The sequence below is a fragment of the Sardina pilchardus genome, chromosome 3 (genome assembly GCF_963854185.1).
Source record: "Sardina pilchardus chromosome 3, fSarPil1.1, whole genome shotgun sequence".
In the NCBI taxonomy this organism is placed as follows: domain Eukaryota; kingdom Metazoa; phylum Chordata; class Actinopteri; order Clupeiformes; family Clupeidae; genus Sardina; species Sardina pilchardus.
This window is the reverse complement of record NC_084996.1, coordinates 8485852-8512828: the sequence shown is the minus strand read 5'-3', so window position 1 is coordinate 8512828 and position 26977 is coordinate 8485852. Positions and strand designations below refer to the sequence as shown.

Genomic DNA, 26977 nt, shown 5'->3' with positions numbered 1-26977 from the left:
TTTGCAATATAGATTACCATAAATTAGCCGGAAAGAAGATTGTTTGCTAACTGACGTGCTGATATTTCCACTAGTGATACTAAGGAGATCTCAGTGTGTATCTTATATAAACATTGTTTGTGTCTGAAACTCTCAAACCATAGGTGAATATTTTGCATTTCTTTTGTCTTCCTGTCAACCCATCAGAAAAAAAGCCTTTATACCAGAGTGAAATATCACAAATTGCAATAAATAGTTTATGTACATAAGATATTATTACAGGCACTGATATTGTAAGTCACATAGGATAAAAGTGAATGATACATCGCAATCATGTATTTATAACATAATGTTATAACATAATGTTTACTGCCATCTCACCCATTACTTTCAGAGCAATAAAGAAAAAAAGATTAGATATGTCTTGTCTGCAGGAGCTCATGTTGTACAGAAATAAAATTGTACGTCACTTGACACGTTTCCTTATCTCTTAACAGGGGCTTACAGTAGGTCTACTCAGCTTGTATAGCCTAGGACAAACTCGGTTGAGTTGAAATCAGACCTCAATCTTAAGGAAGACATATTTGCAGAGGTATGTGGGATTCTGTGCAGTTATACTGTATGTTGCTACCATTTTTAATTACTATTGAAAACTCAGTAATAAAAGTACCACAGCAAATAATGAATAGCTTGATTTAGTCACACCTGAATGAATCCTCAAATGTGTATGTTTAATACATCACACTGAACACTGAATTGCAATTTACAGCTGTCATATATAACATTTTTTAACACATAGGCTATAAAATCTAGCTTTATTTGTCATTGAGATCTACTTTTGTGTAAAGCATTGTACATAAAGATGATGAATATGCATTGACATTGCTGGAATACTGTATGTATTTGCCAGAGAATCTGTAACCATGGGCAACAAACCTGCGCCGGAAACGATATACGTTTCGACAGGTATTTCTGCTGATGAGATGAATAAGGTTCAGAAAGAAAAGGAAATACTTGAACAACAGGTGCAACAACAGAATATGATGAAAGAGGTGGAAAGACAGAGGGAAGCGGAGCGACTTGAAGTTGAACAGGCCCAAAGGGAAAAAGAAGAGGAGGAGAGAGTAAGAATTCATTTAGAACATAAATCAAAAGAAGCTGAGGGAGGAGCTGAAGGAGCTGTTGGTGAGACTGCAGACAAAAATAAAGGTGAAGAGTGAAAGGGTTGGACACATGAAAGTATCAAATTCTCCAGCAATTGGCTGTTTTTTTTTTTTTTTTTTCATTTGAGTTATTGACATTTTAGCTGTATCACTGTATATTCTTAATGTCTTACTGTGATTTTAAATATATGTAACTGAATATAAAAAAATAATGTATTAAAGATTGAACGTATAAATGAATATGTCTATTGTAAAAGAGAGGTGTTGAAACAATAAAACACTGTTTGGTAGTATTTGGAGCATGCTTAGTTGTAACATGATAGGACTTCCTAGTAACCGATACCAAGCCTGTTCATGATAAAAAGAAAACAATTAACATACACCCCACACCACATACACACACAATTTTATGTCATGCCACATAACTATAAGGTGAAGTAAATGTGCAGTAATGAAAACTGATGTACAACTTGAAAAATGCCATCAGGACCCAAAACCCCAACTATCCAATGGCCCAGCATTACAAGACTGCTGGCCACACTAACCAGGTCAAGGCCATGTTCATTGAGGTAGTTCAAAAAGACATCAGGGGGGAGACAGACCGAAGCGCAAAACATTTAGGATACATGCACTTAAAGCCACCACACACCCGGGCCTCAATGAGGAAATTGACTTTTCACCATTTCTGTGATTGAGAAGAGTAAATGTTTACTAATAATGTGATGTTTTGTTATATGAAACTAGAAATGCAATTCCAAGGAATTACCAGTGCATGAAAATGCAAAAATAGATAGATAATGTAGATATGGTTACTAAGGTGTAGCTAGGGTAAACATGGTGGTTGCATAGTTTACAGAGAGTTGATAGTGTGAAGGTAGACTGTTTAAAGATGAAACATTCCAGTTCTAACTTAACTAATGATTTCTATTCATGTAGCTAACTAAGCTAATGATTTCTAGCAGTTACGCTAAAAATGCTAATTGTGCTAGCAATGCTAACTTTACTAACAATGCTAACCAGGATGATTAGCTAACTTAACCAATGATTTCTAGCAGTAATGCTAAAAATGCTAACTATGCTAACCATGCTAACTAGCTAACTTGCTAGTGAGGACTGTTATTTTGAAACATTTGTTGCTAGGGTATCCATGGTGGCCACTATCAGGAAACAAGAAGTTACTGCAGTATAATCATGTTGGTTGTTATGGAAACGGTCATAAACGCTTAATTTTAATGGTTGCTATGTTGGTTGCTAGGTACATGGAGGTTTCATGTAGTTGACTGGAGGCATAGTGGATGATAACTGACAGTTGGAATGGTTGAACAGTTCAATAGTTGAGTAGTTTCAATGGTTAAATGATTTAATAGTGTATTATTGCATTGAGGACTTTTATTTTGAAACAGTTGTGGACAGAGGAAACAGTTAACAGGATATGTAGTCTTCTGAGAGACTGTATGCTTAAAGCCAGAGAAACTGACGGTTGGTGCCCAGGTGGCTGGCCACCTGGCGTAAGATTCTAATTGCTGCCGTGATGTCATAATGAGCAATGTTAAGTCTATGGGGGAAATTGTAATAGTTTTTAACTAATAGTTTAAAAAGTATAAAAGTTACAAAGTTGAAAAATACAAAGCCCACATCGCGTAAGTAAGACCTACGCGACAAAATTTGAATGGAGTTTTTACGTTAAGCGGTTGAAGCTGAATTGCGTGCGTTAGAAGAAGAAGAAGAAGAAGAAGACCGAGGAAGAACAGTACAGTGCATTTTCATGCACTGTAATAATAAGAAGAAAAGGAAGAACAGTACAGTGCATTTTCATGCACTGTAATAATAAGAAGAAGTTGAAGACTAGGAAGAACAGTACAGTGCATTTTCATGCACTGTAATAAGAAGAATAGGAAGAACAGTACAGTGCATTTTCATGCACTGTAATAAGAAGAATAGGAAGAACAGTACAGTGCATTTTCATGCACTGTAATAAGAAGCCTAGGAAGAACAGTACAGTGCATTTTCATGCACTGTAATAATGCCTACATGCTTCGTAATCTGTAGAACACTGTGGTATACTGGGGGTTCTTCTGTATGGGACTATGTGGGTTCTAATATGTCTAGTCTCCACCTTGGTGATCCAAAGTTTATTTGTTATTTTTTGTTCTTTTCTGTCAATACTGTATCAACTAGGGTATTTTAATGTGCCCTGTCAGGTGTCTTATCACATGACACAGAGTGAGAACACTGAGGAAGACTCAGTAGAGTCGAAACGCGTAGGCTTATCCAATGCAATAAAGGATTTTTAACTTTTTTCACTATATCGGTGTGCCTCGGACTTTTGACTGCCTTAAACACAGCACAACGTTTCTCTATACAGGACAGTCACAGTTTTTTCAATTCTATTTACGTCCATTCCGAAGAGCACCCGATTTTAATCTTTATATTTGACCCAACGCAGCACTCTCCTTCTCTCTCTCTCTTCACTGATGTACAACTTGTTTATCAACCTATTGTTTTATGACAATATGACTAGAAGATGGTTACATTCTTGCTCAATAAGCTTTACTGCAATGGCTTTCATGTGCAACCTTTATTGATCCTGGCAAAGATCAGGTTTCAGCAGCCTGCTCTTTACACTACTCCTTCAGGAGGACAGCTTATCCATCATATCTCTCTGCTAAAATAGGCTACTCATACAAACCCTGAGCCATGTAAAAGGGAACCCACCTAACACAGATACAGTATGTTGAGGTGACATTGTGAGCACGTAGTGGCAGTGCATTGGTTGCCGCAATGTAGTTGGATAACGTGGTAACTACACACATTTGTGAATGGCCCGGATGTGGTGGCTATGTCTTTCTGGTCCATTCCTGTAACCTCATATGAATCATGACTTTCAAACAGCATAGAAAATGAACCAATGTAAATCAGGTTTATATAGGCCAAGTAGACGTGCATATACAAAGAATTTGGCCTCTGCATTTATCCCATCCATGAATTAGTGAGCACAAAGCGAGGTGAAGCATAGACGTCTTGCTGCAGCGGTGCTCAGGGAGAAGTGAGGGGTTAGGTGCCTTGCTTTAGGGCACCCATGCCCACTGAATGTGGGCATGAGAGAGCAGTGCTCAACCACTTCCCCACCCACTCATAGATAGATAGATAAATAAGTCTTCAAAGGATTTCCTGAGATGAGCATGGTACTTAAAGGGATATTCCGCCATTTTTGGAAATACGCTCATTTTCCACCTCCCCTCGAGCAAAACAATCGATATTTACCTTGTTCTCGTTCATCCAGCCATTCTGTGAGTCTGGCGATACAACTTTTAGCTTCAGCCTAGCATAGATCACTGAATCGGATTAGACCATTAGCTTCTCGCCTGCTAGCTTCATGTTTAAAAGTGACTAAGATTTCTGATAATTTTCCCATTTAAAACGTGTCTCCTCTCAAGTTAGAAAGTGCAATAAGACCAACTGAAAATGAAACCTGGCGTTTTTCTAGGCTGATTTGACATGGAACTACACTCTCATCTGGCGTAATAATCAAGGCAACTTGCAAACGTACCATAGGCGCAGTGATATCGTACGCAGCATCTGAAAATAGTCCCCATAGACATCAAGCAGTAGTAGTGCCAGTAGCTGCAAGTTGCCTTGATTATTACGCCAGATGAGAATGTAGTTCCATGAAAATCAGCCTAGAAAAACGGCAGGGTTCATTTTCAGTTGGTCTTATTGCACTTTCTAACTTGAGAGGACACACGTTTTAAATGGGAAAATTACCAGAAATATTAGTCACTTTTAAACATGAAGCTAGCAGGCGAGAAGCTAATGGTCTAATCCGATTCAATGATCTATGCTAGGCTGAAGCTAAAAGTTGTATCGCCAGACTCACAGAATGGCTGGATGAACGGGAACAAGGTAAATATCGATTGTTTTGCTCGAGGGAAGGTGAAAAATGAGCGTAATTCCACAAATGGCGGAATATCCCTTTAAGCCAAAGTTTTATGTTTATGAGGCCCTTAAACATTATCTGCACTCTAAACTTGTCTGACTACCACTAAAACAAAGGTCAACTGAAATCATGATAAAAAAAAAAATGCAGTGATAAACATGTCTGTGATGAGTTCTACTTCTGACTGACGTTTCAAAGGCAAAACACTTTGGTGGTGATCAGTGAAATATTCATTGACAGCATCCCATTGTTCTCATCTCTCTTTAGCTTCATTTTCCATTAAGAACATTTGTCTTCTGTCAATGGTGTCCACTGAGGAAAACAGCGATTAGTTAAGAAGGTAATGTATAACACATTCTTACCGTAAATCATCTTTACTAATGATAATATAATACGCTCTCCAGTTAACAAATGAACAATTCAACCACCCATTCAATTTGATGATTATACCTCTCCCCACAATTTGTCATTTGCAAAGTAAGTAATATTTGGTGATTGATCAGTGTTTTTCCTTTCACATAATTTTTGTGAGGATTGATATGTCTGAAGGAAGATGCACAGCATGGTGCATATTGTGACTGCCTTACATCAAGCAAGATTGAGGAATATTTAAGTGAAATAAGATATATTCTGTATGCAAAAAAATGTGCCACAAGACATTACCTTGAATTAATACCCTTTGGGCAATAGATAAAAAATAAATATATTTTTAAAGAAAGGTGGATGTGAGCTTTACACTGAAACAGTGTGAAGTAGAGTCTGTAATTTATGTTTTGTGGTCTGTCTGAGTAAGAGAATGAAGAGGCTTCATATATGACTGTGCTTAATGGGAATATAGTAGTTTTAATGATCAATTATCAATATTGATGTATTTGCCAATTCTACTAATTGGTCCAATGCTTTATCAAAAGGTAGTCCTAGACTGGTTTTCAGCATCAACACAACATAACTATTATCTCTTCATCTGAGCAGTGCAGAATACCAAAATAGCATTTAAATAAATTGGATGTGGACTTTAAAATAGCCATTCAGTCAAACAGTCAAGAGATTTCAGTTAGTCATTTAAGGAGAATTCCATTTGAGGTCACCGAGTACTTCTCCTTTAACTGTTAGCATACAGTTAATAGTTATTTAACAGCTAAAGTAGTAGTAATTTATCAGATTAGTATCAAGATTGTTTAGCAAAATTACAAAGAATGGCATGACAATTAACAAATATATAGTAATTGCTACTAATGCTATATGTTTTTTTTCTATTTTAGCATTGGTGTGTGCAATATAAAGGTAATGTTTTATAATATACCATCACTTACATTGCGGTTTATTAATGTTTAGTTGAAACTTTGTTAATGTTTAATATTGCCTTTGAAAACCATCTGTGAACATTATTATGACCGCCACTAGCATAGCTAGTGTAGCGGTCATATCGTGATTGTCAATTTCTTTTTTTTTTTTTCCTTCTCTTTTTTTTTTCCCGTCATCTACTTCCTAAATTTTTGGTCAACGATTCCCAGGAAACCGTAACACCGTTGGGTAGTGCAGTACTCTCTCGTTAAATCGTGAATAAAACATTTTTTTTCTCAAAACAATTGCTTGATGCCCCGTCAACTTTTGGCATCAGTATGAGCAGGTACAATCGCTTAGTCACGCCGTAGCTGGTTTTACGTCTACCATGGACGGTTATGATGTTATGGCTTATTCTCTAGTTGTCAATGGAGAAATTGTATTGGATTCTTACATCCGGAATCGGCTGTGGGCGGGACTGTCACGCTCTATGTGTGTGTCTGCTTGCCTGCTTGTGTTTTACGTGTCTCTGTGTGTACTTGTGAGTGTGTATATGTGTGTGGGTAGTGGTGTGTGTGTGTGTGTGTGTGTGTGTGTGTGTGTGTTTGTGTGTGCGTGTTTGTGTGTGCATGCGTGTGAGTGTGTTATGCATGTGTTTGTGTACATTTGTATGTACGTGTGTGTGTGCGTGTCTACGTACAGTACGTATGAATGCCTGTGTGTATGTGTCTGTATGTGTGTATGTGTGTGTGAGTGTGTGTCTGTGCTTGTGTGTGTGTGTGTGTGCGTGTATTCCTGTGTGTGTGTGTGTGTGTGTGTGTGTGTGTGTGTGTGTGTGTGTGTGTGTGTGTGTGAGACAGTAAGGAGCAACTCTTCACTTAATACCATCTGCAGGCTGATGGGTGTAGTCACTAAATGTGCACGTAAATTCATTTATTTTATAGTGTGTTTATGCGCATTTTTGACCATTCTTCCAGAAGCAGATTCGTGAAGTCACACACTGATGTTGGACAAGGCTACTGGCTCTCAGTCTGTGCTCTAATAAAGGACCACCAATTACAAAAATAATTGGTGGTCATGAATTTGTCTTATATATTGTATGGTATTATGTATACCCCATTAAGAAAATGTTGCAAAAACCTATGGATACTTTAAAGGGCAGGCTTGTAAATAATACACATTACTGCACAAGAAGTAATAGCAATAGCAAGACGGACACATTTCCTAAGATATCTTAGATATTATCTTGCTTCACATTAATAACTGTATAAAGAATGTGCAACATTTTGTATGTTATCTGTTTCAAGTTTGCATCAAGGAAATGTATGTAGCTGATACTAACGTTGAGGCATTGGGCCGCCCATTCCAGCTGGGAATGCTATATGACTGCAGGAGAGATGTTCTCATACCAGGTAAGTAGTAGTAATCTGGCTTGTGCAAAATTCAGAATTGAATTGATGACTCCTAAATTCCAATTCAGTTCTTGAGTTTGAATATAATTTGAATTGAGGTCAAAAACACGGGGTAGAATTACAATTTGAATTTGAATTAAAGGAAGTAGAATAATTGAAATTCAATGAAATTCAAAGAAATTCATGTACATCATTTAATGTTTAACATTGAAGTTTCACAAAATATTTCAAATATGATCGCAACAAACACACAGCTTATAATTGAAAACAGTATTCAATTTCATTTCCAAAGTAACCTTACCTTTCCAAAACTGAATGCATGAAGCACATTCTTCCTGTTATGTGACTGGAATTGTTTTGAATTGCCATGAATTGAATTCCAGTTACTGTCATTCCAATTCAAATTCAACTTCCTGTGGGGTGGGGCCAATTCAATTCAAATTCCAATTCATGAATTGAATGAAGGCCAATAAGTCAACAATAAGTCAATCAGCTGTAAACAAGGGACATAAGCCTCTGAAGTTTGCCTACACAAAAGCTATCATATTTGCCTGAACTAGATGTACCGCATAGCGGTACATTACATTAAAACACAGGATTAGGTGTTATAATCCCTTGTGGCAAAATCCAAGGAAAAACATATTAAGAATCCCTGCCCAAATTAACTTAAAGAACAACACCAATCTGCAAACCAAAGGTCACAAACCCAAGACAAATCACAAGACAATCTAACAGCAGTATACAGCATGTCATTGGGGTTATCAAGTGACAGGGCTGCCAAGTCTCACGCTTTGAGCGTGACAGTCACGCAATTTGACCCATTCTCACACCACACGCCATACTTGACAATACTCACGCAAAATATTTCCCCATTCAGTGCGCTATATATATTTTTTTTTTCATTATGATAAACTTTGGTCATTGCCTTGCCGTAGTTCGAGCTCTGATTGACTGACAGCAATAACCAATCCATCAGTCCTTTGTGCCTAAATCTCACCAACCACTGAAGGCATCACACAATATAAACCAATCAGAAGCAACGTAAGGCGGGTCTTGGCGCCTCTAACTTGTCTTTCAAACACAACAGCGCCGACTCCGACAATTAGATTTAAGAGTCATTGCACGAGAAAACCAGGCAAAACCAGCAGGAGGTAGGAAGATGGGGGTCGGCCAAATCGGCTCATACTTTGTATATGTGATAAGTATGTGGAACTATGAACAGCCATATACTTAAAACCCTCGAACTCTTTTTTGTTGTGGAGTTCTGGGGCCCCTCTCAGAGAACCTCAAAAATCCAACAATTCATGGCTGAAAATGACTGAAATTGCCATTTCTACCCTGATTATCCTGATAAAGATATGAACATGAGCTTTATGTTTCCATAGAGCTTAGGTAGAATAGTTTTAAAGACCAAAAGGTGCACTAGGGGGTTATCTGCACCACTGAAAGCAGAATTTCCATCCCTCTAAAATTGGTCATTTTAAGGAGGCATTATCTCACATTCGCAGTGGCTTTGGTGGATGGTTTTACTGTTGCTGGACAGAGGAACATCTTCTGATTCAAAAACAATTGTCGTCTAATTGGGCCACACATAATGTGCGCCGTGCCAGGAGGGTCTTTACGGGGTTTTTTCGGGTTTTGGAGTATAATAAACCAGGTAATAATATCTCACTATAGGGTAATTTATGGTCAATTTTTGTGTCACTGTATGACAAATTGTTAAAGAAAGCTTTAATTAACTAGAAAAGCACTCAAAGAGTGCAGACCTCTGCATGCATTGTTGTTCTTGGTTGTCATACATTTGAAACTAGACTATTCAGATCGCCACCGAGTGGCCATACCATGCCATTACATCGCAAACATCTGGCATTACATCTGTTTGTGATGTAATGCCATGGTATGGCCATGTGATGGCGATCTGAATATGGTTTATCATAGGCCAAAACACGACAAATCCTGCTAAAGACCCTCCTGGCACGGCACACATTATGTGTGGCCCAATTAGACGACAATTGTTTTTGAATCAGTAGATGTTCCTTTCTCCAGAGACAGTAAAACCATCCGCCAAAGCCACTGCGAATACGAGATAATGCTTCTTAAAAATGACCGAAATTTAGAGGGAGGAAAATTCTGCTTTCAATGGTGTAGATAACCCCTCGGTGCACCTTTTGGTCTTTAAAACTATGCTACCTAGGCTCTATGGAAATATAAAGCTTATGTTCATATCTTTATCAGAATAATCAGGGTAGAAATGGCAATTTCAGTCATTTTCAGCCATGAATTGTTGGATTTTTGAGGGTCTCTGAGAGGGGTCCCAGAACTCCATAACAAAAAACAGCTGGAGGGTTTTAAGTATATGGCTGTTCATAGTTCCACATACTTATCACATATACAAAGTATGAGCCGATTTGGCCGACCCCCATCTTCCCACCTCTGCCTGGTTTTCTCATGCAATGACTCTTAAAACGTTCTCCTTGCTAGTTTTTGTTCACAGTTGATTCGCTGTTTCTCCTTGATTTTCCAAGTTAACGTTAAGGCTGCTAAGTTTATCATTGTCCTATACTTGTTGCAGAGCTGTGTAACATTTATTTGCCTCTTTCTTGATAAGTTCACACTTGAAAAATCGACTCTAATCGGAGCTGCCAAATGTCACGCTTTTGAGTGTGACAGTCAAAAAAAAATTTGCCGCCAACCTGCGGTCGGCGGACGAACTCTCACGCTTGCCAGTTACTGAAACTTGGCAGCCCTGCAAGTGAGCATCCTCATTCACCGATGTTTCATTAAGTTAGGCCCACGACACCTTATAACAGTGCATCCTGGAGACACTCTCCTCCATGTTACCACCATACAGTAAATCACCTGATGATTGCTGATGCTTCTTACGGAGATAAAAGACCACGTTAGCGCTATCTTGAACTACATATCTTGAACAGTAATGTTGAATAATGTTAGCACTGATAAGTTGCTTGCTAAATATTAGCCAAAATGTCAAATCCATAACGACATTATTCATCTTGCATGAAGTATGAGCTATAGATTCACAGACGAAATTACTGAATAAAATGTACATTAACTTTTCTCAAATAGCCTCATTGATAAGTAATACTTGGAGTGGAGGGGGAGCTGGAGTCTGTTGCAATATACCATTTCACTGCTAGATGGTGAGCATTTCCCCCAATAATTAACCCAAGAAATCCACAATGTAGCTTTAAGGTCATTTTCCCCATAGACTTTGCATTAGCCTTGTGGGTAACACTTTGCGGTAAGGGTACATGAATCATCATGAATTCATACATGAATTCATTCATGATTTATGCATTACTTAATGGCTTAATATCTCATGAATTATCAGGAATTGACACGAGTTCACCATATGTCATTCATGACCTAATGCATGAACAACGCATTAACTAAAGCATTAAGTATGGTGGCTAAATCATTATGAATTATGGTTTATTAAGCATGATGATGATGATTTATTTTTCTGTACATAATTTATCATGAATTCATGCATGTAAGCCTTCTTGAAATATTAGGGGATTAACTAAGTATTAGTTACTCATGAGTTCATCATGTTTGTGGCCCCTCAACTAAAGTGGTGAATAATGACGTGTGTTTAGAGAAAGAGTTTAAGAAAGTGTGTTTAGAGAGTTCGTACAAATTAAGCCCAACAGTCATAGTAACTAACTTGTTTCCAAATGCTTGGCCTCTTTGGAAAACTGAGACAAAGTAGTTAATGATGATAAAACTAAACTGTACCTTACTAGACAATAATTTGACTCAGTTGTGAATGTCTCTCAGTAATGGCAGCTCAAAATAGTCAATGATGTACCAATGATTTTCAAACATAGAATATTCAGGTTTTGCATTTTAACAATGGCATCTGATTGTTCTCATTGATAACATCTTCTTTATAACACAGGTATTACACTCTGGGATGCAGACATGCTGCAGAAGAATCTCAATATACGCCCACAGCCAAACACGGAGTTCAAGATCATTGCCTCAGACTCTACAGAGGCGAAGGCAGAAGCTCTTCATGTGTCTGCATCACTTGAGGCCAGCTTCATGGGTGGGTTAGTGAGTGTAAAAGGCTCTGCAGAGTTTCTGAATGACAAGAAAAGATCAAAAAATCAGTCCAGAGTTACTCTTCAGTATCGCACTACCACACGTTTTGAGCAGCTTACCATGGAACACCTGGGGATTGGAAATGTCAAATATTGCAATGTCTTCAAGGAAGGATCTGCCACACATGTGGTGACTGCAATAGTGTATGGTGCTCAAGCCTTCTTTGTATTTGATCGTGAAGTCTCTTCACATGAAAATCATCAGGAAATTCAAGGAAGTCTTCAAGCAGCAATCAAAGTGATTCCAATGGTGTCTATTGAGGGTAAGGCATCCCTGAAGATGACTGAAACAGAGCAACAGGAAGCAGACAAATTCAACTGTACATTCCATGGTGACTTTGCTTTAGAGAATAATCCAGTCAGTTTTCAAGATGCAATCAAAGTTTACTCAAATCTTCCACGATTGCTTGGGGAAAATGGGGAACATGCTGTGCCCATGACAGTGTGGTTGTATCCCCTGAAAAAATTGGACTCTGATGCAGCCAAACTTGTTAGGGAGATAAGTATAGGTCTGGTGCGCCAGTCTCAGCGCATCCTTGATGAGATAGACGATGCTGTTATTCAGTGCCAAGACTTGATGAAAGATGAAATGGCCATCCTCTTTTCTGAGATTACTACCAATCTTCGGAAATTCAAAGACCTGATTTCTGAGTACAAGCTGGTGTTTCAAAAGAAGCTTTGCCAATTACTTCCTACTATTCGCGGGGGAGGAACAGAGGAGCAAGAGTTGGTGACTACTCTGAACAGCAAAGAGAGATCTCCCTTCCAGAGTGCATTGATTGCAGAATATCTGAGTGACAGAGAACGTGAGATTAATGTTATCAGATCCTACCTTGAGATTATGAAAGAAGTTAGGGTGACTAAGTCCAGTAGTGAACTGGATCAGATTGTCCTACACTCAAGAAATGAATTTGTAGTGGCTTTTGTGTTCTCTTCCCTCAGTGGTGATGGCAAATATCTACAAGATTTGGAAAACTACCTAAAGGACGAGGCCAAGTCCACTGGCTCTGACACATCTTATGAGGCCAGAAGTGCCAGCAAACAGGAGCATTGGTTTCATTCTGGGGAGGTGACTGCTCTTACCAGGCAAAGCATTCGCCTGTTCCTTGATTTCATGCAGTCTAACAGAGACAGGGAAAACATTGAGTTTTGCATAGCATCAGTTCCAAACAAGTCCATCACAGCCTCATCAATTCATGTGTATGAGAAAGGGACACTTATTGATGCTCAGTTTTTACTGCCTTGCAAGCCTCCTTGTCCAACTGTTTTGAATCTGGAACATGATCGTGTCCATTTGCAAATCCAACCTCCTCCTGTGGGAGAAAGTTTTGTTGTTGCCTATCACATTCTGTACCAGAACTCTGAGGGCTCTGACTGGAAAGAAATAGGCACTGATGGAAAAGAAACTGATGTTACTGTTAGTCGCTTAAACCCTCATACAGAGTACCAATTTAGCTGTAAGGCAGTGTGTCGTCCTGGAGTGAGTCTTGCTAGCGACGCAACAGAGTTCATCCGAACACGTCCATGCAGTCCTCCAGGCCTGCCAAATGAGAAAAGTTCACGGGCTGAAAGCATCACTATTACATGGGATATTCCCACAGCGGTTGGAGATGGTGTGTCAGTCATCAGTTATGACGTTGAATACCGACAGCACATGGATGATACCCAGAGTAAGCCATGGGAGTGTGAGAAAGCCTCTAGTAGGGAGTGTACATTGGAGGGACTGAAGATGAACACCACCTACAGCATCCGTGTTTTGGCCAATACAGGGAAATCAGGAAAGAGTCTGCCAAGTCCTGAAACAACTATTACAACATTAGGACCTGATGCCAAGTCTGAGAAAAAGAAATCAGCAGAAGGCAAGAGTGACCGTTTTTTAAAACAATCGTTTCGTCTGGAAAAGGGCAACCCATCTATACATCAATTAGAGTTGGAACGAAAATTTGGAGAGAATGTGGATTTCTTTCAATACATGTTTGGTAGGAAGGTGGAAGATGCGAAAAACAAAGTCATACTACTTCTGGGATCCACTGGTGCAGGAAAATCAACACTTGTAAATGCAATGATAAATTACATATTGGGTGTGAAATGGGAGGACCAGTACCGCTACAAACTAATCCATGAGGTGACTAACCGAACACAAGCTGAAAGCCAGACAGCTGAGGTCTCCTCCTATGAGCTCTATAATCAACCAGGCTTTCAGGTCCCATACTCACTCACAATTATCGACACACCTGGATTTGGGGACACCAGAGGAATGGCTCAAGACAAATTGATCACAGAACAAGTGAAAAGATTCCTTTGCAGCCCTTTAGGGGTTGATCATATAGATACCGTGTGCTTTGTTGTTCAGGCATCTCTTGCCCGTCTCAGTGCAAACCAGAAATACATCTTTGACTCCATCCTGTCAATTTTTGGAAAGGATATTGGAGAAAACATCATGGTTCTTGTAACATTTGTTGACAGTAAAAAAATCCCAGTTTTAGAGGCAATCAAGGCAGCAGAGTTGCCATGTCAGAAGAACAAGAAAGGTCAACCCACCCACTTTAAGTTTAACAACTCTACTATATATGTGCAGAAAACTGATGAAGATGATTCAGATGAAGATGAAGATGATGATGACGATGAGGAGAAAATGAAGAGTATTGTCTGGTCAACAACTTTCAAACAGATGAAGCAGTTTTTCAAGGCTCTCGAAAGCATAGAGAGCAAAGATCTCACTTTGACAAAGAGAGTTCTAGAGGAACGTGAACGTCTTGAGAATGCGACAACCAGACTGACCCCGCAAATTACAGCTGGGCTTGCCAAGCTCAGTGAGATCAAAAGCATCAAACAGTGCCTGGAGAATGAGGATGAGATGATGAAACAAAGCAACAACTTTGAGACAGAAGTAGAGGTACTGACAGCTATTCGGAGCAATGTGAACTTCTTTGCAACAAACTGTAATAACTGTTTGTTCACATGCCATTCAGGTTGTTTCCTTCCTGAGGGTGATGGTGTCCACACATGTGCTGTGATGGATGAGAGTGGGAAGTGTATAGTGTGTCCAAAAAATTGCCTTTCTTCTATGCATATAAGAGAGAAAGCTCTATGGACATATGAGTCAAAGATGGAGAAAAAAACCATTGAAGAGTTGAAGAAAAACTTCATGGATGCCCGGGGGAAATTTATGGATAAGAAACAGATGTTAGATACATTAGAGGAGGATTTTCATGAAATTGAGGACAAACTTATGTATTTGATCAAGCTATCCTCTAACTGCTTGAAGAGGCTTAACGAGATTGCACTGAAGCCAAGTTCTATATCCACCTTCGAGTACATTGAACTACTTATCAGAACAGAAGAGGATGAGAGAAAGCCGGGATTTGAGGATCGAATCATTGGATTGAGAAAAATGAAACATGAAGCTGAAATTCTGGATAAAATTGCAAGAGGAGTAAATGTCATGCCACAAGATCGTCGCATGGTTAAACAAAAACTGGACAGACTGAAGAAAACGGCACAAAAGGTTATACAAATGAATGTAGTTTTGAGGGCTTGGATGGGAAAGTAAGAATCTTGATGCTTAGAAATTAACAAATGACAGCAATTAATGCACAATTCAATTCAAATGTATCATAACCACAACTCATTGGAACACATAACATAACAATGTTTTAGCACAAAATAACTGCAAACAAACAATTATTTGAAATTGATACTTAAGAAAGAAATCAATGTGATCATCAAGAGTGAGCACACTTTTCTTTCAACTTGAAGCATGGACTAAGACTAAGACTGACGTGGTCAACTCTGTTAATACGGTGATAATGAGGACAATATGAACTGTTCTGTGGATCAAAAATGTAAAGCAATTTAGTGAAAACACAAAGGCCTCGGATTAGACATTTTTTGAGGAGCATATACATAATGTTATTAGAAGTCTCTAAGAGTGGCAACTGCCTGGAAGATTAAGACCAGAGTTTGAAATAAAATGAAACACAATTGGATGAAATTCCTTGGTGTCTTTTTCTGTCATGGTACTTGGTCACTGAGTGTGCTGCGCGATGGATGAAACTTGATGTCTGCCCAAAACTGCCCATCTTCTGAAATCCAAATACAAATGAGACAATTGAAGAGAAGAGGACAATTAAACAGCTGCGGGTGACTCACTCAGTGCAACCAAAACAATACAGAAATGCTAGAGTAGCTTCAGTATGACTTTGCTACTGAAACACATTGAACAGGCCTAAAATTGTTTCACTGAAATGGATGACTGCCTCCAAAGTTCTGCCTTTGGAGTCCAAGGAGTTAAGAAAATTGTAAAATAGTCTGCAATTCTAAATGAAATCGCTAGAGGGGATGAAATTCTACAAAAAACTTCTTTTTTTTTTTTAAATGTGTGCCTATAATAATAAATGTGTTTCCACATGTTACCATGATATAATTATCCTATTCATTATTGTTGTTTTACATTTCCTTCCTAAGAACAATTACTCATGTGAATCTGGCAAAACCGTTTCTTATACATTGTTTTTGTATTGTTAATGTAGTGCATATTGTATATTGTATATTGTATTGCATAATGCATACAGTGGGTTCAGTAAGTATTTGCACCCATGCTAAAGTTGACTAAAAAGAGGAAAATAAAATCATCTTTTGAGAATTGATTGTAATGCCTTAATAAAAAAAAAAGAGTAAAAATCAAACCGCTAAGGACACTATTTTTCTTTGTGATTGAAGAATGTATTGTAAATAGATAAATGTTCTTCCTTAAATACATGGGGCATAAGTATTTGACCCCTATGTTAAATTCCCATAGGAGCAGGAGGATTTTTTATATGTTTTTATTTTTAAAGGCCAGCTATTTCATGGATCCAGGATATTATGCATCCTGATAAAAATAAGCCCCACATCATCACATACCCTTCACCATAGCTAGAGATTGGCATGGTGCTTTTTCCAGTTAGCCTATTAGCCTGTTTGATGCTCATTGCCCCAATCTGGGCAGCCCTGCAGAGTACACTAACATACAGTGCATCACTTCACATCACAACCTCACCTGTGAAACACTAAAGTCAAACTACACAGAAACCTCACAGTAGGCACATGGGTAGGTAAAGATAGGCTATAATAATGACAGTGATCTTATCAAAAGCAGTTCTGACAAAACAGACACTGGTGCCCTTTATAAGCAAATGAATACTCATACAGCATACTGTATGTAGACGGAATGTAATACTTAATGTAATAAGTCTACAGAGAAAAAGACATCAACTTTTCACTCCTTTAACTCTGCATACATCTTCAGCTGCTTATAATAATACTGTATGCCCCCTCCATCCATACTGGGTTATTTGCTGTGCTTTTAACAGGACTGATGACACCCAGTAAATCAAAGGCAGGCTTTTAAAAATCCATACAAATACAAACTCCACAATTTAGCATTTGGTCCATGCAATGGCAGCAGTAACAATTCTCACAACATCAGTGTAATGTAATAAATAAAGTGCAAATGAGCTTTAAACAGCATACTCAATATTTGTAAAATATGCCATTTGTGAAGAATCTCCTGGCTAGTTTAAGTGGTTGTGTCTGGACCAGCCAGCAAGACAGAAACTGCAGTCAGTGGCCGGTTTTCCCATTTTTGTTAAGAAGCTGGGAGTGCTAAGAACTTCTAAGAAGTTCTTAGCACTTAAGAGCTTCTTAACGAATCTGGGAAACCCGGCCAATGTGTGTGTGTGTGTGTGTGTGTGTGTGTGTGTGTGTGTGTGTGTGTGTGTGTGTGTGTGTGTGTGTGTGTGTGTGTGTGTGTGTGTGTGTGTGTGTGTGTGTGTGTGTGTGTGTGTGTGTGTGTGTATGTGTTTGTGCATATACTGGGTGTCTGTATGCAAATAATATCAATGAATGTGTGTCTCAATTAAAGAATGTGCAAGTGTGTGGTTTTTTTTTGTGTGTGTGTCACAGTTTATTCTTTCTTATGCCTAATTAAGCATGAAAGCAATTGCGATATCAGAACCTGAAAAGAAAAAGCCCCCCTAATGGTTTATCCTAGAGACTAGAGCTTCCCCTCTGCTACAAGTCTATCATTGAGCTGGCAAAGCTGCCGTAAGAAGCCGTCGTTGGGGCCAATTTCCCGCTTCTGTCGAATCAAGGCCAGGGCTGTCCTGACGTCCAGTTTCTGCCGCAACATGAGATATGCGATGACCAGAGTTGGGGAGCGGCTGTAGCCCTCTCTGCAGTGCACGTACACCTTGCCTACAGGTGGAGGAGGGAAGGAGGTTGTGAGAGTTAAGGCACTGCATTGGAGGGAAACTGAAATCAAATTTGCAACACTGCTGCAGGTTCTAGGGTATCTTTAGTTCAGATAATTACTTACAGAAATATGAATACACATTTTTACCAAATTAATCGTAAGTAATGTTGGGTTGTTTATTAATAAAAATTCATAATAATTATATCAAAGATCCATTACATTAGTTTCCACAAAGGAACTAATGGGTGGATTTAATTCAATATCAATCATTGCAAACTAAAAGCGCATTCTGCAGTGCTTTATCCATGTTTTTCATGTTAGCTTTGCCTTTTGCCAATGTTATTTACTGCATTTGATTCATGTATTTTAAGGTGCTGAATGTGAATTTTTACTTCAACTCCTGCCTGCTCAATGACACCCTGGCCTCTGGTATTAACATCCACTTCATGAGTAGACCACTCTTTTGCATATTCACAAGAGATAATCATGATGCAATATGAAAAGCACCTATATCTCAATTTAAAACTAACTGAAATAACGAAACGTACCTTTCCCATTTTTGTACGCAAGTGCTTTCTCAATGAAATCAGCTCCTTCCTCAAAGTAGACACTGAGGTCAAAGTGGTCCGTGTCACTGGCGGGCATCCCATGGTAGACGATGCCCGTGCCAGCGTAGAACTCTGCATTGGTGTTCACGTGCATGAACGAGTTCCCCTCGGCGGCATTCAGCACATGGGTGACACCTAGACGTTGCAGGCGTATCACACTGGTGGCCACAAACCTGCAGAGGTACATTGGGGAAAATGTAGGTCAGGTTCCTGCTGCTGTTCACAGTCATGACAGATGTAATGACACCACACAGACAGCACTGAACCACCAATACTCTGTTCAGTCCACCGTAGGCCTAACAGCAATGGTGTTAGGGACTCCACATCTTTTGTAACCTATAGTTGCTATTAGCCTGGCTCCGCCTGTCTGCGCATACTTCTGCTCAATTTCTTTTCCCTACAGTACTCCATCTGGAATATCCGCCCTTGTTTACTTCGGCTTCCTGGAAGCCAAACCAACCAGCGAACAGAGGGCGTTTCTGAGAGCGATTACGTTTAAGTTGCAAGCCTATCGTTATTGTTGTGTCCCCCCCTGGTTAATATGTGTCATTACCAAACGTTAGTGATTGGTTTAAAGGAACTCCAATGATTACAAACTTCAGACAAGCATCCACCAACCAGGAAATCAACATTTACCAAGGGACCTAGGCCAGACTCACTACGAAGTCAGAGAGTCTGGTAGGCTAAGTTGCTATTGCCACATGATAGATTTACCTCTGTTGTATCCATTGATTTTTCTTGCATGAGGATGTTGTTTGTGGTTTAGAGTATTGGCAACAAGCTACAGGTACTTTCTTTTCATGCTTTCCTGCCATCTCAGTGACACAGAAACAGCTAACCACAGACAACAACGTCTGTAACTAAACAAAAGAAAAGAAAAGTCTTCCAATGTTTATCATTCTTCTTCAGAGCTGCCAACGTCTGTTTGAAACTTTTGTTGACATGATTGGTGAGGTGAATGAAACTGAATTGAATAAGGTGTATATGTCACATATCATGCTATAGGTTTTAATTTAATCAAATCAATCAAATACATAATGCTTTTGGTTATTTACGTGATGAGTTATAGATAAAGATTCCATGTTTGGAATTGCATAGGATAGCAATTAGTGTCAGTGCTTGGTCTGTGTGTGTCAACTGTGTGCATACTTGTGAAAGAAAATTCCGCACACTGTCCATTATGTATGCATATTTATTTACGTTTCGGTCATAGACCTTCCTCAGGTGAACTGTGTGCATACAGAAAACCAAGCAAGCAAGCACACAGCTGGTGAGTGTGTTTTCCTATTATACGTCCTCTGGTCAATAATTCATCATTCCTTCAGAGAAAGACAAGACGAGACAGGGGCGGGAAGGTCCTCAGAGAGGTCGCTCGCAACCACAGACAAAACTGACTGTCTTCATTACATAACAAGGTGCCTCTCTTATGCAGTCTGGTCTCATCCCTCCATCAAGCTGAATAAATGTCATTTGATTAAGACAGCATCTGTCTCACAACCTGCATGGGTCTATGATCTGCTGTTTTGGTCTTCTACAGTGCAAATGTTCTATATGTGTGTGTTTGTGTGTGTGTGTGTGTGTGTGTGTGTGTGTGTGTATGACAACACAACAGAGAGAGAGAGAAAGAGAGAGAGAGAGAGAGAGAGAGAGAGAGAGAGAAGGGTGGGAGTGATGGCATAAATATAGTAAGTCTATTTAAAGCCCCCAGGCAAGCCAGGGTAGCGATTGTCTGAGGTGCTCTGGGAGAGCTTGCACACATTGGAACGATTTTAATTGAAACGTTTACCAAGGGAATAATAGCTTCTATGTCATTCTATTTAAAAGTCGTGACCCCTCCCTCCTCCCCCCCCCCCCCCCCCCACCCCACCCCCTCTCTCTCTCTCTCTCTCTCTCTCTCTCTCTCTCTCTCTCTCTCTCTCTCTCTTAAATACACAATGAATGACAACTCTACATGACTGTCAAAAGGTTACACAAACCAGTCCCGGTCCCGGACACACATGTGGGCAGGTAATGAATCGATATTATACTAAAGGCCTAATGTAAATTAAGTTTATAAGACATTCCCCTATAAATGCTGTCAAATGCTATAGGCTGCCGACAACAAATTCACTGTTATTATCGATTAGTCTCAGAGAACATGCCCACTCACGCATTTCCGACATATATCCGTGGGTAAACCTCGTTGCAGTGTTTTGAGGGCATCATGTACAATCCACATTCGTCTGTCAGTAGGTCATTGAGCTGTTGCACGGACACCTCATATTCAGCCATGCCTTCCACCCTAGTTGAGCCTTAATTAATCTATTGCAGTTGTAGACCTACAGTAAGTTCATGTATGTGTCATGAAGCCGTGGTGTTTTCTTGTTTAGACTGCGCGCGAAGCAGACTGACTGAAGACCCTGACATAAAGTTGTACAGCCGACTTGTCTCAAATACGCCCCCAAACGATCAAACAGCACCAAGGAAAGTTTTGAGGGATATGCTTCGTAACTGCATGATTACCATGTCCGCACTAGATGGCAGTGTGTATTAACCAGTATCAGAGCCGTATACGTTGACCAGCATATCCATGTAGGTCTCGTTAGGCTATACGAGGTATACTTTTATGTCGAGGTAATGTTTATATTAGGCAAACATTAAACAAACACGGTATGTGTAGGTAACTCAAGTGTAAGCGGCGTAAGAAGCTAGACAATAAATTCGTTCTGATTCCTGCGTTTGCCTGTTTCGGCACTAGAGTGCGCTGCTGACTTTTGTGATCGGATGATTTCGCTCAGCTTCCCAAATCTTGTTTTCTTGTGTCATCATTGTGTCTCCATTATAGAAAATTGCTGTGTGGTATCATCGTCAAAATTGTAACCGAATGTCATAGGCAGGGACAACAAGCTAGAAGTAGGCTTAGCCAACACATCCCACGATGAAGATGTGAACTCAGGGTTTGAATTAGGATGTTCCCTGGGGTGTTCCGACCTGTAGCCTATTACATAACGTCAAAGACATATGGTCATTGTTTGCCTAAATTTACCCAATGCAGAGTTGTCTACCAAAGTCGTACATTCTAGCCTATTGTTCCCGACTTTTACCGACAACCAGGAAGTTTTTCTAAGTGAGTGAAATGCTAGTCTAAGTTAGCTTGATAAGGAGGGGAAGGACCGAAATTTTCGTAGCCTACATCATGCTTCCAACAGATGTTTGTATAATACTGTACGCGAGGGCACCAATGAAAATGCTGCACCCGCGTCTGCGCTGCGCAACTTGCTGTAGCCGAGTGGTGTCGCTTATTTGGATAGCCTAGTATGCGAATCACCGGTTTGGGAACAGACGCATCGTCGACGGCATTGATTTGAAGAAGAGAATCTGACTTATAAGAAACATAGCTCTAACTTAAGTTAATTTACCTTATTTATTCACGCAATCGTTTGGATTATTTGTTCCCCTTGGGCTGTCAGTTTTCACGGAGCGAACGAATCTGTTGCTCGGACCTTCACAGGCGACGGCGCGCAATGAGCGGAATCCTCACAGAGAAAAAGTTTTCCAACGTTTCATCCGACTTGCTTCGCACATCGGTGTTTGAACAAGCACCTGAAAAAAGCCTATATACCTCTCCGGAGCCTGAAGTCGCTGGCATGAGTTACTATAGTGGGCATGCGTCGCATAACCACCAGGACTACTATCAACCATATTCACAGTCAATGAGTCCGTATTCTTATCAACAGTACAATCCAAATGGATTAGGAGCATCAAGTGGATATTCCATGAAGACGGAGTATCCTTATTCTCATGCGTACAGACAATATGGACATTACTGTAGGGAAGTACATACACCCCAAGACACAGGTAAGGTACTAAACCGCAGGGCCTTCTCTTAGTGACATCGGTTGGGTTGAATGTGAAATTAATTAGAACACATAATCAGTTACTCATTTATAGCTTTGGCAAACATTTATTATTTAGTCAAATCCATTTTTTTTTTTTTTTTTTTGAGGAATAAATGAGCCTGTCAATGTTGCCCTATTGGAAAGCACATAGTCCTTTATGTTGATAAAATGTTGTGATAGAACTAAACTCTTTTTCTCGAGTTTTGCTACATTGATTTGTCAGTCACAGGATTGTTTCGTCGATCATTTCAGGCAGCAATAATAATAATAATAATAATAATAATAATAATATAATTTCAATATAATTTGTTGTTTGCTTCTTGTGTTGAGATCACAGTAGCCTTTCCGATGAAGGCCTGTTGTGCGTCAAACACGGTCTTCTGGCAGTTTTTTAATTTGCAAAACAATAGACTGCATCGTCTTATTTACTCTAAATATGAAGTCCAATGTGCTTTCTGAAGTGCATTCGTCGGAATAAACTAAAGGAGGCCTCTCTGTGCAAGTATGTGTTTCCCTTGAGTCTATAAACCCTGTAGGCCTAAACATGTTTTTTCTCTCTCTCTCTCTCTCTCTCTCTCTCTCTCTGACTCGCAGAGAGAGAGAGAGAGAGAGACTGGAAGTCCCATCTAAATTATATGTTTTGGTTTCGGTGTTGGTCTGCTTGTCCTGTAGTTATGCAAGCGTTTGCTATGTCCTACGTTATGCCAACTTAAGAATAATGTCTTTGATGATCTTTACTTTCGACATTTAGTGATTTTGTGCAAACTTAACGCATTTTACAATGTTTTTTTTAGTGAAAGAAGAGCCGGAAACTGAAGTGCGAATGGTCAACGGAAAACCTAAGAAAATTCGCAAGCCACGAACCATTTATTCCAGTTACCAGCTGACAGCTTTGCAGCGGCGCTTCCAAAAGGCGCAGTATCTGGCCTTGCCAGAACGGGCAGAGCTTGCGGCGCAGCTCGGAGTTACCCAGACACAGGTATGTTACAAAAAAAATACCAGCCCACGAAGCTTGTGTATCTCAGTTTGGAACATGCTTATTCATTTAATAATCGGGCCTTCATCCTTTGCTTTGGAGGTGATCAGATGTTGTCCAAATGAAGCAGACATATAGGCCATTCTTTTAATATTATTGCGTTGCCAAAATAAAGAGAAGTCATACACAGTCATACACACAGAAAAAGGTGCTAGAACCATTTTTATTGCATGCTTCATATGGCACCCCTAAATTATTCTTTATACATGTTTAAAGAGTTCATCAAAGGCATCCCTAATGGTTCTTTAAAACCTTCGTGGTTCTGCATAGCACCCCAAGGACCTTTTTTAAAAGAGTGTAGCCTTCAATGAGCTAATTCAACTTTAGGGTATATCTATGTGGGTTTTGGTAAACCTGCTTAACAACGTTTATTGGTCACATTTTAACAACAAAAATAGAGCCTGTATGAAGTAGGCTAATTACAAATTACGTGTTGCTTTCCAGGTGAAGATATGGTTCCAGAATCGCCGGTCTAAGTTCAAGAAACTGTACAAAAACGGAGAACTATCACTGGATCATAGTCCGAACGCCAGCGACTCGATGGCATGCAACTCGCCCCCCTCCCCTGCAGCATGGGATTCCAGCACACATGCTAACGCAGCCAACAGAGGGCAGATGCCACCACCGTCCCATCCTTCTTCGCCGCCTTTTATAGATGATTGCAGCCATCACTGGTATCAGCAAGCCTCACATTTAGGCGCTCAGCACCCGAGTTCGGTGCACCATACGCCCCCCTCTACGCAAAATGCTTATTGACCTTTGTGGGCGCTCTACAGTTGATTTACATGACATTGGACTATTTTCATGACTCCCGTCCGTTGGATGAAAGGAACGGATATAACGGTTGTTGTTGTTGTTTTGGTCTTTGTTTGTTTGCACCGTCAGTTTGCTTACCATTTTGGCAGCATTTATCACTTTCTACTGCATGCGCTGTCAGTGGTCTTAGCATTTAGATCAGATTTAAACTTTGGGCTTTTGTATCAGAATGCCTTATTTAAAACAAAGTATGGAGGTGAAAAGCACAAACCACACTAGCCTACATTTTATTTTTTTGAATTCATCTGATTATCAGGATGGGTTTGCTTTTGAGCGGGTGTTCATTGTTCAGACAAAACAATATATTTTACACAGGCCATTAGTATTAGGCCATTTAAATTGACTGACCAATCAAAACAGTAAAAACATTATGTCTACACAAATGACTTATTTGTGTTAAATAAACCAGTATTGCAACTACAATTTATATTTGGCTAAGCTACTGTTTTACATTTGATCATTAGGCTACAATAACGTAAGCCTTTTCTGTGGCTGTGAGGCAGACTACTTTTGAACAAAAAACGGTCAAAATCAGTCCCATTCGATGATGGACAGGTGGTTACCTCTTGTCTTAGAAGTAACCCAACAGCACCAATTGTATAGAAAAATGTATCCTAGGTCCTAGGACAAATCATACTGTTAAATAGACTTTCAGACAGACAGGAAAACAGTCAGGAGGGTTTTACAGTCTTAGGGTCGAAATCATAGCGCGTAATTTGACAAGGAATGACAACCATAATAAAAAAAATCTAATTTAAAAATACGGGATAATTCAAGAATGTTTGTTCAAAATTTCCCACTGTATTCTTTTTTCTTCTTTTAGTCAGAACAGCAGGTAGTCCATTTAAAAATGAGACGAGCGTATGAACATATTAAGGCATAAAGCATGGGAAACGTTTAATTGCTTGGGGTGTTGTGCTATTTCACCTTATGAATTTAGGTATGCTGTGCTCTTTGACGTATCATGAGGCTGATGTTTGCCCTCATAGCTTAGTGAAATTATTACGTGCTCATTTATCTGCATTAAAGAGTCAACCAAGCAAGCCAGCATTGTCTGCATCATAAGGCTGCTAAACGCACAGCGAATACCAGTGTGTCCTTTAAAGATGACAATCATGTTGAACACGTTATCATGACGAGATTCGTTTACTGCCTGTGTGGTAATTCCCCACCCATCCCTCCTGTGCCTGTCATGGAGTGAATTCACTCGGATTAGCGAACAGGCTATACTTAAAGAGCATCATCTGTAGTGAGCACATTTGGCAAACACGAGGTCCACGATCTGGCCACAGACATGGCGAACGGGGTGATTCTGAGGTTGGATGGGAGAGTGCCGATGATACTACTGCTGCCACCAGCTGCATATTACGTCTGTTCAAAAGCCTAGAAGGTGTAAGGTTTCGGCCGAGCTGGGACAATCTATCGTCAGCGCTATGGATAAACTAACACAAATACACTATACACCATGCAGCTGTGGAACAAGCCTTGTCCCCTACAAAACCTTTTGGCCTATTGGTTGGAATGGAAGTAAACTACAGTTCATTTGAGATGGGTATATGTCCCTCTGTCCCTCCAGACCATAAGTCTATTTTTATGTCTGCAATAGGCCTAATAAAGCGGTGTCATGGCAGAGATATAGCTGTTGATAAGTATGTCATTGACGGACCCTTGGTTGAGCCTATCTTTGTTTTGTTTTTTTTACCCCAACCAAGATTCCTTCTATACATTACATTTTCAAAATATGTAACAGCAACATTAAGGAGCCGAAGCTACCATAATATTCATGTACAGACAATTTTAAACTGAATTCAATTTGGCATAAAATTAATTTAAAACAGTAGGCTAACATTACAAATATCCCCATGTATTATTTTTGTTATAATGACAAGTGAAGAGGTTAAATTAAAAAAGATGTGTTATTCTGCAACATTCAGGAATCAATTAATGATTACTTGAATTACGTAGATCTAATCATTTTTTAACCCTCCTGTTGTGTTTGTATCATGCATTATTATTTGTTGTAAATGCAGGTAACACATATATTATCAGCTAATGTTTTGAACTTCCTGTTGCTATTTATGGCCTGCAGGCCTCATTGACCTGAGCACACGCAAGGGGAAGGGGAAGATACTATTGGAAAGGCATAGAAGCAAAGGGGGAGTGAGGGTGTGTTTGTATGTGTATTTTGAATGTACAGAAGCACACTGTGTATGTCCATCTGATCAACAGGTATGTGCCTGGACTCAATGTTATACACTGACCATTTTCTCAGCCATTCATTGCTAATGGAATATACATGGGTGTTCTTGTTAAGTTAAATAAAACACTCAAATTGTTATGGAAATTATGAAAATGTGTTCTGTGTGTTCATATGCCTTGTGTAAGCAAAGTCATGGAGCCTCATGGTAGTCAGAATAAGTTGACAATATTTTTTAGGGAAAAGAATTGTCAATCGGTCATCGTGGTTAACCGTGAACACAAAAGGAGGGTGAAACAAAAAAA

The 26977-nt window shown here is 39.5% G+C and overlaps 4 protein-coding genes across 4 annotated transcripts; 3 read left to right on the top strand and 1 right to left on the bottom strand.

Annotated features, from left to right (window-relative positions):
* The first annotated feature begins 7684 nt into the window (after positions 1 to 7684).
* LOC134075832 (stonustoxin subunit alpha-like) lies at positions 7685 to 12885 on the top strand. Its single transcript, XM_062530892.1, has 3 exons — positions 7685 to 7775; positions 11698 to 12708; positions 12845 to 12885. The coding sequence occupies exons 1-3, from the start codon at positions 7685 to 7687 to the stop codon at positions 12883 to 12885; spliced, it is 1143 nt and encodes a 380-aa protein (XP_062386876.1).
* A 989-nt stretch (positions 12886 to 13874) lies between these two features.
* Positions 13875 to 14919, top strand: LOC134075831 (septin-1-like). The gene is made up of 2 exons (XM_062530891.1): positions 13875 to 14792; positions 14875 to 14919. The coding sequence occupies exons 1-2, from the start codon at positions 13875 to 13877 to the stop codon at positions 14917 to 14919; spliced, it is 963 nt and encodes a 320-aa protein (XP_062386875.1).
* Positions 14920 to 17939: 3020 nt separating this feature from the next.
* On the bottom strand, positions 17940 to 21016 carry LOC134076065 (dual specificity protein phosphatase 3-like). The gene is made up of 3 exons (XM_062531069.1): positions 20895 to 21016; positions 18686 to 18918; positions 17940 to 18139 (listed from the first exon to the last, which is right to left on the bottom strand). Exons 1-3 carry the CDS (start codon positions 21014 to 21016, stop codon positions 17940 to 17942), a joined length of 555 nt encoding a protein of 184 aa, XP_062387053.1.
* Positions 21017 to 22042: 1026 nt separating this feature from the next.
* Positions 22043 to 26816, top strand: LOC134076533 (homeobox protein Dlx3b-like). Its single transcript, XM_062531643.1, has 3 exons — positions 22043 to 22582; positions 23418 to 23602; positions 24104 to 26816. Exons 1-3 carry the CDS (start codon positions 22249 to 22251, stop codon positions 24413 to 24415), a joined length of 831 nt encoding a protein of 276 aa, XP_062387627.1. The 5' UTR covers positions 22043 to 22248; the 3' UTR covers positions 24416 to 26816.
* Positions 26817 to 26977: the final 161 nt, after the last annotated feature.